The sequence below is a fragment of the Cetorhinus maximus genome, chromosome 9, assembly GCF_964194155.1.
Source record: "Cetorhinus maximus chromosome 9, sCetMax3.hap1.1, whole genome shotgun sequence".
NCBI classification, from domain to species: Eukaryota; Metazoa; Chordata; class Chondrichthyes; order Lamniformes; family Cetorhinidae; genus Cetorhinus; species Cetorhinus maximus.
The window spans coordinates 54910315-54922876 of NC_135887.1; the positions used below are offsets into that span (position 1 = coordinate 54910315).

The window sequence follows — 12562 nt, forward strand, 5'->3', positions numbered from 1 at the left end:
AAATCAGAATTTATAATCTGGTTAACTTGGTATAAAGGTTCGCTGGTGGTCAGCAGTGAAATATACCAAAGCACTTTCCATTTGTGATGCTGAGCACAACTTATTTGTGGAGACAAATACTAGATCTTGGCACTGGCTATGACCCATTCTCCAGTTAACCTGCAGAATCTTAAAAACCAGTCAAATTATCTTGGAAGGTGATATACCATTACATTTCAGTTAAACTAGGACAATAATATGTTTCCTACTTTTTAATGGCAACAGAATTAGCCAGTAACTTGGCTAACTGGAGATTTGTGTTGCTCTAAAAGAAGAAATCTTTTGTCATCGATGTTTTAGCTTTACTAAAAGAAAAATTACAGCCAGCATGGGACACATGTATGTAAAATACAGTAAACCACTAGTGCAATAATTTAGAAGCTTCAGTCCCAAACAGTGCTACATTTGTCACATTGGCACTTTTGAACAATATTGTAAATATTCTGAAGTAGGGTTGGGACTGCACACACAGCAAGTGTGGACAGTTTAATGATGAAGCATACTAACAAATAAATTGGATGCTGTAACTAAACTGTTAACAGCATTATTCTTTGTAAACTGCTCTGAGATTAAAGCTTCTGTAAGTTTAGCAAATGATTAAGAGTTGAAATAAACTTTGTATCACAATTACATTCAAATATATACATAGACTGTACATACACATAGATCTATGCATGTAGGTATTGCACAGAATGTGTAACTGGAAACAGGAACCATGTTAAAATGCTTGGAACTCATTAGAAAAAAGACTACAACAATCCTTATTAAAATGTGAGTAATGTTACTTTTGAACAGTCAGCAATATCTAAAGCACTTTGTTTTTAAAAACAGTCTAAGATAACAATAACAATTTGCATTTACATAGTGCCTTCCCATGAAAAAAAGCTTGCAATTAAAAAGCTTGCAATTATATAGCACTTTACACGACCACTGGACGTCTCAAAGCGCTTCACAGCCAATTAAGTATTTTTTCAAGTGCAGTCACTGCTGTAATGCAGGAAACGTGGAAACTAATACGTGCTCAACAAACTCCCACAAACAGATATGTGATAATGACCATATAATCTGTTTTGTGATGTGATTGAGGGATAAATATTGGTCCCAAGGACGCTGGGGAAAACTCCCCTGCTCTTCTTCAAAATAGTGCCATTGGATCCTTTAAATCCACCCAAGTGGGCAGATAGGGCGTTGGTTTAACATCTCAACTGAGAGATGGCACCTCTGACAATGCAGTGCTTCCTCAGTTTCTGCACTAGAGTGTCAGCCTTGATTTTTGTGCTGAAGCCCTGGAGTGGGACCCCAACCTTGGAAACCTGAGATTCAGAGGTGAGTGTGCCACCACCTGAGCCACAGCTGGCAAAGTGGAGCAAAACATCCCAAGGCATTTCATAGGAGTGTAATAAGATTAAAAATTGATTCTGCGACATGAAGGAGATATTAGGACAAGTGGCCTTGGTCAAAGACGTAGGTTTTTAAGATGCATCTTAAAAGGAGGAAAAACAAGTGAAGAATTAGTCATAGAGGTCTACAGCACAGAAAAAGGCCCTTCGGCCCATCGAGTCTGCGCCAGTCAAACAAGTACCTAACTATTCTAATCCCATTTTCCAGCACTAGGCCCATAGCCTTGTATGCCATGGCATCGCAAGTGCACATCCAAATACTTCTTAAATGTTATGAGGGTTTCTGCTTCTATCACCCTTTCAGGCAGTGAGTCCCAGATTCCCAACACCCTCTGGGTGAAAAAGTTCTTCCTCACATCCCCTCTAAACCTCCTGCTCCTTACCTGAAATCTATGCCCCCTGGTTATTGATCCCTCCACCAAGGGGAAACGTTCCTTCTTGTCTGCCCTATCTATGTCCCTCATAATTTTATACACCTCAATCATGTCCACCCTCGATCTCCTCTGTTCCAGGGAAAATAACCCCAGTCTGTCCAATCTCTCCTCATAACTAAAACTCTCCAGCCCAGGCAACATCCTGGTAAATCTCCTCTGCACTCTCTCTAGCACAATCACATCCTTCCTATAATGTGGATTCCAGAACTGCACACAATACTCTACCTGTGGCCTAATCAGCGTTTTATACAATTCCAGCATAATCTCCCTGCTTTATATTCTATGCCTCAGCTAATAAAGGCAAGTATCCCACCTGCCTTCTTAACCACCTTATCTACCTGTCCTGCTACCTTAAGGGACCGGTGGACTTGTACCCCAAGGTCCCTCTGATCCTCGGTACTTCCCAGGGTCCTACCATTCATCGTGTATTCCCGTGCCTTGTTTGTCCTGCCCAAGTGCATCACCTCACACTTATCCGGATTAAAATCCATTTGCCACTGATCAGCCCATCTGACCAGCTCGTCTATATCCTCCTTTAATCTAAGGCTATCCTCCTCACTATTTACCACCCTACCAATTCTCGTGTCATCCGCGAACTTACTGATCAACCCTCCTACATTCAAGTCTAAATTGTTTATACATACCACAAACAGCAAGGGACCCAACACTGATCCCTGTGGAACCCCACTGGACACAGGCATCCAGTCACAAAAACACCCCTCTACCATCACCCTCTGCTTCCTGCCACTCAGCCAATTCTGCATCCAATTTGCCAAATTGCCTTGGATCCCATGGGCTTTTACCTTCGTTATCAGTCTCCCATGTGGGACCTTATCAAAAGCCTTGCTAAAGTCCAAGTAGACCAGTCAAATGCATTGCCCTCATTTACACACCTGGTCACCTCTTCGAAAAACTCAATCAAATTGGTCAGACAGGCCTTCCCTTAACAAACCATGCTGGCTGTCCTTGATTAATCCCTGCCTCTCCAAGTGTAGATTAATTATGTCCCTCAGAATTGTTTCCAATAGTTTCCCCAACACTGAGGTTAGACTGACTGGCCTGTAGTTCCCTGGTTTATCCCTTCCTCCCTTCTTGAATAACGGTACCACATTGGCTGTCCTCCAGTCCTCTGGCACCTCTCCTGGGCTAGGGAGGTATCGAAAATTATTGCCAGCACCCCTCTTAACTCCTCCCTTGTTTCGCTCAACAGCCTGGGATACATTTCATCTGGGCCTGGAGATTTATCTACTTTTAAGCCTTCCAGACCACTTAGAACCTCCTCCCTTTCTATGCTAATTTAAAAAATTATATCACAGTCCTTCTGCCTGATTTCCATACCCACGTCATCTCTCTTACTTGTGAACAACGACAGAAAATATTCATTTAGAACCCTACCTACGTCTTCTGGCTCTACACACAGGTGTGAGGTGTGAAGAGGTGTGGGGATGAAGTTTGAAGCTTAGAGCCTAGATTGTTGTAAGCATGGTTGCCAATGGTGGGAGAAAAGAACTGGGGCATGTAAAGTAGGCCGGAGTTGGAGGGAAACAAGTCAAAAAGTTTGACTCAAGATTTGTGGTGTAAATCTGAACCTAAAAATACTGCACAGTAAGTAGCTTAACATACACAGCTACAGTACTCTTGAATTTTTCACTTTGTACTTATCTGCTTTTGGAAGGGAACAGCTTTTGGGTTCTGAATTCAAATTAGAAATATTGGGAGGAGACCCAAATCTTAACAATACACATATTTCTCATAAGATGCCTGAATAAACTATTTTAAAGAACAAGATGTTTTTAGAAATGGCTTACCTTTTCCCCAAAGATCCTCTGGCAGATCCCATTCTTGGCCAACTTTTCCTTCACCTGTCGCGTCAGCTCAGCTGTGTCCACTTCCTGGTACATGTAGATCTCATACTGCTCCGGTGTTAATGGTGGGACAGAGGGCTTATGCGGTTTAGAGACAGGGACAAGAGGTGAAGAAGGCAGGGGGCTGCTCTGTGGGGTCACACTGCTACTTGCAATCACTGTGCCTAAATCAGATGCTTGAGAGTACGGCGACTCTGCATTTTGCCAGTCCTTCCAGTGGTCAGAAGCAGCAGGTCCTTGCAAAGCATTTCGCTCCAGTCTGCTTGGATTACTAATTCTTTCTCTCCCAGTGCAAGCTTCCTCTGCTCTTCCATCTTCTGAAAAGGCTGAATTTCTTCTGTCAGGGCAAACTGTGTTCCACCACTGGTCCCTCCATATACTACTTCGTCCCAACTCATTTTTAACTTGCTTGAGCATATTATGTGGTGTGTCTGCTACCCCATGGTGCTCTGAGGAGCATGAGTCATGCAATGCTTCTTTTTTAAATCCATGAGAAGTTTGTGTTGAACTGTTGCTGGAATCCACCGTGAAAGGCTTTTTCATGGCTATTAGTGAGGAAGAGAATGATGAGGAGGAAGATGATGCTGCTTTGGACGAATGGAGGACCAAGTCAGCTTGAGTAACTGGTGTTGGCTTCGGTGTCGGCTCAAGGCCTGCCTTCTGAGCTTCCATCTCACGCCGGGCCTGTTCCAATATTGACCAAATTGCTTCATCTGAACCACCACTGCTAGACGTGCAGGGTGGCTGAGTTGAATCAACTGTAACAAAACAAAAGACATTTGAAAATTTATTTTAACAGTGGCAGTTTTATCATGGATCTGTTCTCAAATTCTTACCACTCATAAGGCCATAAAAGAACTTCTATCAATACAGCAAATTTGCCAGGGAAAACGAATGTGAAATGAGACTTCAAGAGGATATAGACAGGCAGGTACATTGGTTGGACATGTGGAAGATGAAACTAATGCAGTGAAGTATGAAGTGATTACATTTTGTTAGGAAGAATGAGGGCAGGCCAAATAGAATGAAGGGTACAATTCTAAAGCAGGTGTAAGAACAGACAGCCCTGGGATACACATGCACAAATCATTGAAGGTGGCAGGGCAAGTTGAGAAAGTGATTAATAAGGCATATGGAATCCTGGGTTTTATGAACAGATTACAAAAGCAAGGAAGTTATGGTGAATCTTTATAAAACAGTGGTTTGATCTCAATTGCAATATAGTGTCCAATTCTGGGGGCTGCACCTGAGGAAGGGTCTGAGTGGTTTAGAGAAGGTGCAGGTTTACAAGAATGGTTCCAAAGATAAGGAACTTCAGTTACCTAGACAGATTGGAGAAGCTGTGGTTGTTTACCTTACAGAAGAGATGGTTGAGAGGAGATTTGATAGTGGAGTTCAACATCACGAAGGATCTAGACAAGTTGACAGAGAGGAAGTCTTCCCATTGGTGGTAGGGTCAACACCCAGAGGACACCAATTTAAGGTGGGGTTGGCAAAAGAACTAACGGTGACATTAGGAAAAACTATTTTACACAGCGAGTGGTTAGGATCTGGAATGCATTGCCTGAGAGTGTGGTGAAGGCAGATTCAACTTTGACTTTCAAAAGGGAATTGATAAGCACTTGAGGAGAAATAAATTGCAGGGTCTCAGGCAAAGGGTGAGGAAATGGGACTAAGCTGAGTTATTCTTGCAGAGAACTGGCACAGAAGTGACGGGCTGAACGGCCTCTTTCTGTGCTGTACCCATTTTGTGATTGTATGAAAATTACACAAGATTTAAATAGTTGTTTGGAAGTACAGAACTTGAGTATTGTTGAAAAAAGAGACATGCTGTCGTCTTGCATTCATCAGGACAGTTCGCAAGATTACCGATAGTAAAGGGAAGAACAATTTATACTGCATGAGAAGAGAGTGCTGGTTGGTTGGCAAGTAGACTCTGATTGGTAAAGGTGTTGCCATGGAGAATGCACCAGGGAACAGTTAACTGCCAAGTCTTTGTTCAAAATCAAACGAGGTTGGCCGACTCTAATTGGTCGAGGCATTGCTATGGGGAATGAACCAGGGAATGGCTGTCCCCCAAACTTTTGTTTAGCTGTAAAAGGTGAAATGTGTGGACATGCTCCTTCTGTCTGCAAAGAGTAGGACCATTTGTGTGAATATATGTACCTTCTAACATGTGTAGGTGAGCCCGACTGATCATCAAGTTGGTTTTCAGTGTAATTCTTAGCACAATCAGGATTGTTCAGCAAGTGTTGCCCAATTGCAGAATCACATCTAATGTTGGACATTATGTATTGCGTTTTGCAAGCACAGGCTAGTTGGGTACGGTCAGTACTTTGCCTGTTGCAAAGAGCCAAAGGGGCATGCTGTTTGATATGATCCGCCGGTCGTTGGGACATACAGCCTATAGATCGTGAAAATTCATGAATGAGCCTAAGGCTGCACTTTCGGCTCTGAAAAGTACCCAGCCTACCTCAGATTACCCTGGAAGGGTAAGGTGTCTTAAAAGATTTGAGCAACAGGTGAAGCTAGCCGTTTCACACTGTTACTATGTAGTAGCACCATGAGTGGTGTTCTCCACTAACAGGATGTTGCCATCAAACCAAATAGACATTCTAACTATCACACAAATGGTATATGCATTTCACTGCCAGTGTGATGAACACCACCACCTGGAAGTACCTCTCCAAGCCACTCACCGCCCTGACTTGGAAATATAGCACCGTTCCTTCATTGTTGCTGGGTCAAAATCCTGAAACTCCCTCCCTAACAGCACTATGGGTGTACCTACACCACATGGACTGCAGCAGTTCAAGAAGGCAGCTCACCACCATCTTCTCAAAGGCAATTAGGGGTGGGCAATAAATGCTGGCCTTGCCAGCGAAGCCCATATCCCTTGAATAAATAACAAAAAAAAAATGTAGGGCATATGTCCTAACGACTGGCGGATCATATCAAACAGCATGTCCCTTCAGCTGTTCACAACAGGCAAAGTATTGACCGCACCCAAACAGCCTGCGCTTGCAAAACTCAAAACATAGTGTCCAACATTAGATGTGATTCGCGAAAGGACAATATATGCTCAACAGTCCGGATTGTGCTAAGAATTACACTGAAAGCCAATCTAAGATTATCAGTCGGGCTTGCAGTGTGGCTCACTTGCGCATAATAGAAACTACATATATTCTCACACACGGCGCCGTCCTTTGCAGACAGAAGGAGTATGTCCACATATTGCCCTTTTTCAACTAAACAAAAGCTTGGGGGGCAGCCTTGCCCTAATTCATTCCCCATGGAAATGCCTTGAACAATCTGAGTCAACTTGCCTGGTTTGAATTTGAACAAAAGCTTGGCAGTTAACTGTTCCCTAGTGCAACACCTCTACTAATCAGAGTCCACTGGCCAACCAATCAGCATTCTCTTCTCATGCAGAATAAACTGTTGCTCCCTTTACGATTGATATTCTTGTGAACTGTCCTGATGAGTGCAAGATGAAAAATGTTTAACAGCATGTCTCTTTTTCAGCAATATTTAAGATTTAGGTCAACTTAATTTTTTTGTCAATATCATAATTCCTAATTGATGGAAATGCATTAAGACAATGCTTAATTAGCTTCAAAATTTCAGAAAGGCAACTTGCGTATAAGCATCACTGATTTTTGGTATTATATGGAAGTTAATTATTTCAGTTCAGAATTGATTTCCAATATATATTTTCTGACTCCTATTGTAAGTTTGTGTTACATAAAAGGCTAACTTCTATATCATAACACTAAAAAACACAAATTTTCTCAGTTGCAAAAATGTTTTCCAATATGTATTTTCTTTGAAGGTACAAAACTCATAGTAAGGTTCTATAGGTTTGTATTATATAAGAAACTGGTAAATTGAGGTTCATCGGTTTATGTCACAAAATGGAAGTTGGTTGATGTTAAATCCTGCATTGGTTTTGTGAGTAGAATGCTATGCTTTGTGCAAAAACTTCTCAGTTTCAACAAAAAAGATGTCCACACTTCCAATGTTGATCAGAACAAAGCAATTCTACCTGGGGTCTGCCCCTATGTATCTGTGATTTCACTGTACTCACCATTTTTTTGCACCTGTAGTTCTCTCTTGGCCTGTTCTAGAATGGATTTGATGGCTTCATCAGAGCCGGTCTCAGGGGTTCTAATCCGCGTTGTGATGTTGCCTGGAGACATAAAAATTGCAAATTAGCACTGAAGAGATGCTTATAGCCAGCAGAAATTTATTTACAATACACTGGAGTAAACAGGTATTTACAATCTTTCAGTGCTTCTACATAGTAGCAACTAACACGTGAAAGATATTTTAAGAATAGACTTTTGCCCAATATATACTTCAAACTATATAAAAATGTCTGTACTTTGAAAAGTTGCAATAACCTACCTTTTCTTCAATTATGCGCTCACTATTGCTTTCCTTAGTTATTTTCATTAAATTTGACAATTTTTAACACTTTTGTTTAAAGGTATCCAGAAGTCAGTATTTTCTGGATCTTTCTCAGTTTAGTTAGGGATTAGGCAATCTTTTCTATGGCCTCTAAAAAAAAGAATCAAATTTATATGAGGCAGTCTGGCAACTGAAGTGTGACAAATATGTCATGCCATTCACAACGAGGGGAATGTTAACAGCCAGCATGGGGTTTGTTTGTATGCTTGTGTGTGTGTGTGCGCGCATGCGTGCGTGCCTATGGGTGCATGCGTCTGCGGGCATGCTTGTGTGTGCACATGGGTGGTGGCTAAAAGAGGGTGGGAGACTTAAAATTTACAGCACAAAAACAGACCTTTCAGCCCAACTTGTTTATGCTAATGATTATTGATTTGAACAAGTTTCCTTTCGTATTCTGCTTCATTTCATTCTACCAACATATACCGGGGGTATCCCAGGTCTGGCAGCAATTGAGGTGGTAGCTGTGGCAGGAGAAGAGTGCCCAAGATCTGGCAGCACTGGAGATTGGGGATGGAAACCCTGGGTTGGCAACCCTAGTCTGTAATTATCTAATGTATGTCTGCAAATATTCATGTGGTCTTTTGAATTAGCTTTTAGAAGTGAACCCCTGCATTCCCTCTACCTGCCCTGTTCTACCTGTGTCGTTCTGTAACTTTGTCACTATTCTGTCCTTTTTCATTCTGTCTCACAGGTATCAATAATGAGACTGTTTCCATTTTCTAACTATCAACGCCACATATGCAATAAACGAGATAATTAGAGGCTTTCTCTTAGCTTCCATAATTGAACTGACTTGAATTTTAAAACCTAGTAAGGTGAGGAAAGTCACGCAAACTGCCTTATCTCTCTCAGGTTTTAGGTGATGTTTATTGTGTATACAGTTTAAACACCAACTAAGGTGACTATAGCTAACTAATCAGCAGAGTCTAAGTGATTTGTCTCTCCCACACATGTGTAGCTATTTTTAAACATTCAATAACTTTTGCATAAATAAAGCCTTTGAAATTTTTTCTCCAGTTTTAATTTGAAAGACAAACTAAATTTTTTTGAAGCAAGAAGAGAGAAGCTGATATTGAAGGACATGACTTAGGCTCAAAAATGATCAAGTCTATGGCTTGGCTAAACTTTCCAGTATAGCAGCTATTGAAGCCATTAAAACATACCAAATAGCACCGATAACGTCATTGTGAAATATCAACTTCTGATTTTTAAAAATTGTTTAAAATGTTATTTTGTACACAAAAATATTCATTTGTGGAGAAAAACGGCAAGTTAACTTATTTTGTACTTGACTCATATATCGCAAATGGCGATTTGGCATATTTACCTAGGGCTTTGCCATTGTAACATTATGACATACAGGTTTTTCATTTTATTTAAATATTCTTTCATGGGATGTGGACATCACTGGCAAGGATTTGTTACCCAGCCCTAATTGCCGTTGGGAGTAGTTAAGTGTTAACCACATTGTTTTGGATCTGGAGTCTCATCTAGGCCAGAACAGGTAAGGGCAGCAGATTTCCTTTCCTAAAGGATGCTGGTGATCCAGATGGGTTTTTACAACAATCAATGAGGATTTCATGGTCACTATTACTGAGACCAGCGTCCAATTTCAGATTTAATTGATTGAATTGCATGGCGGAATTTGAACTCATGTCCTCAGAGTATTAAAGCAAAAAACTGCAGATGCTGGAAATCCAAAACAAAAACAGAAACAGAAATACCTGGAAAAACTCAGCAGGTCTGGCAGCATCGGCGGAGAAGAGCACAGTTGATGTTTCAAGTCCTCATGACCCTTCAACAGAACTAAGTAAAAATAGGAAAGGGGCGAAATATAAGCTGGTTTGCGGGGTGGGGTGGGGGGTGTTGTTGGGACAAGCAGCCAGTAATAGGTGGAGATAACCAAAAGATGTCACAGACAAAAGGACAAAGAGGTGTTGAAGGATAATATCACCACCTTCAACACCTCTTTGTCCTTTTGGTTATCTCCACCTATTACTGGCTGCTTGTCCCAACAACACCCCCCTCCCCCAAACCAGCTTATATTTCACCCCTTTCCTATTTTTACTTAGTTCTGTTGAAGAGTCATGAGGACTTGAAACGTCAACTGTGCTCTTCTCTGCCGATACTGCCAGACCTGCTGAGTTTTTCCAGGTATTTCTGTTTTTGTTTTGTCCTCAGTGCATTAGCCTGGGCTACAGGATTACTAGCCTAGTGAAATTACCTCTACACCACCATCTCCCCCATTATACATTTGTGACAGGGGAATTAAATTTAATACGTACAGGAAGTGTGAACTATAGAGTTTTTACTAAGATATTGGTTGATCTCTTGTGTGCTTTGCACAAAGAAAATCAAGAACTTGTGTGGGTCATCAGGGGAAGCAAGGTTCAAGGGCAAAGAGTTATTGGAACAGATGAGCAGATATAATTCAGTTTCTTTTTAACTTATATTACTTATAGTTTAATAGCAAACACTGCAGCATTTTGAGAAGCAGGACGGTGGAGTTTGTTAGAGCATAGGGGTTTCTCTGCACTCTAGGCTGAGAGCAGGGCGATGCAAACTGAGTCCTATCACTGGTGGGGGGGTGTGTGTGTGTAATTACAGTTTACAAAAAATATTTCTATTACATATTCCTATGTCCACATATGTAGCAAAATGAATGCAGATGTTGAATCTATCGATAGGTAGATGAAGACATTGGTTTGGTTTTCAAATTATAAATATAAACAGTGGAACTGTTTGTCCAAACTGGCATGCTTTGTGACTAAATTAATAACTTCTATATAGAAGTTTAGTTAAAAACTTACTCAAATAAATTGTCTAGTTTGCATTAATTTCATTTTCATATGGAAACATGCAAAGGGAAACATTGTTTCTCTTTCCCTTGGTTTGTTTGTAATTGTATGGTAAATAAAACTGCTGCATTGGTATTATCAGTACTACCTGTCATGCTGCAGTGGGACTCTCCCTGCTTCTGTCTTTCTCTCTGACCATGCTCATTCTCTCTCTTCCTCTTTTTGTCTCTCTTTTCTCTCACTCTCTGCTTAAGCTTTACCTGAATAGAGTAAAAGATACTTTTGGAGGCCGAGAAGACAGACCTTTCCAGAATGTTACTAATGCAATTTGGGAAATTGTGCACACTGCAAACATTCAGACTCTGGGATCTGCATGCAGTTTACAACGCAACAGCTCTGGACAAAAATATCAAGTCCAGGATTTTGAGAGGGAGCTCGAGACCTTCAGGTAAAAATATTAATGAAGGTACTCAAAGAAATAAAAGGCAATTTTATGGTACGCATAATCATCTTATAGTGAAATATGTAATTTTTGAATGTCTTAAATTTTGAAAACCTTGTTTTGGACATATAGATATTTCAAGCGTTGTAACAGTTAACAAGTTTTATCATTAAATTAACAATGCTGTAGGGGAAAAGAGTAATGTGTTTTGTTCATAATATTCTTATCCCTCCCCATCTTAAACAAAGAATGAACTGTTCAATTTATTCCTCATGGAGAGCCACCATTTCAAGTTGCTTTTATCCCTCAGCCTCTCTGCAATATGATAGGGGCTGCAGTCCTCTCATAGCATTTCCATTCACTCCTGAGCAAGTCACCAACCCCCGACTGGAATCTCATCCAGAGCACTCCAGGAAAGCACATACTCAGCTGGTAAAAGTCTTTCCAAGATTAGGTGGCTCCAGACATTGGTTCCAATTGAAGTGTACAGAAGAGAGGAAAAGCTTTTTCACACAGCGAGTGGTTAGGATCTTGAACACACTGCCTGAGAATGTGGTGGAAGCAAATTCAATTGAGCCATTTAAAGGGGAATGGGATTATTATCTGAAAAGCAGAAATATGCAGGGCTACGGGGATAACACAGAAGATTGACACTAGATGAATTGCTCTGGCAGAGGTCCAGCATGGACAGGATGGGCAGAATGGTCTCCTCTGCGCTGTAACCATTCTATGACTCCATAATAGCTCTGCAAGTAATACAACCCATCCTGTAACATATATCAGGCAAAGGGGAAATGAAGAGATGAAGTGATGGTTCTTCAGATGGTGACAGGTTCAACAATATCTCCCATTAGGTATTTTATACATATTTTTTTAAATTTCAGGGGCTGGCAAAGTAAGCTGAGCAGAAATTACGCAGGAGATTACAAAGAACATAATAGTGTAAGACTAAGAATACTTTTTACAATTCTGTGCCCCTGACCAAACAAATGCAGCCTCAATCAAACCAGGGCTTGAAAGCCTGTTTGAAATGAGTATCTGTACTATTTAGATAAAAACAAAAAGCTAAAAGCTACTGCGGATGCTGGAAATCCAAAACAAAATAAAAACAGAA

General features: G+C 40.9%; 1 protein-coding gene across 7 annotated transcripts in view; it reads right to left on the minus strand.

The window, feature by feature from the left end:
- LOC144684663 (protein CASP-like) overlaps nucleotides 1-12562 on the minus strand; it is a 651698-nt gene that overhangs the window by 186829 nt on the left and 452307 nt on the right. For 6 of the 7 annotated variants that reach the window (XM_078548745.1, XM_078548743.1, XM_078548747.1 and 3 more), the window contains 2 exons: nucleotides 7826-7927; nucleotides 3682-4496 (listed from right to left, as the gene is read on the minus strand). The exons of the other annotated variant lie outside the window; for it this stretch is intronic. In XM_078548745.1, coding sequence (XP_078404871.1) covers nucleotides 3682-4496; nucleotides 7826-7927 — 917 coding nt within the window. The remainder of the gene's footprint in view (nucleotides 1-3681; nucleotides 4497-7825; nucleotides 7928-12562) is intronic. 7 annotated transcript variants of the gene reach the window in all.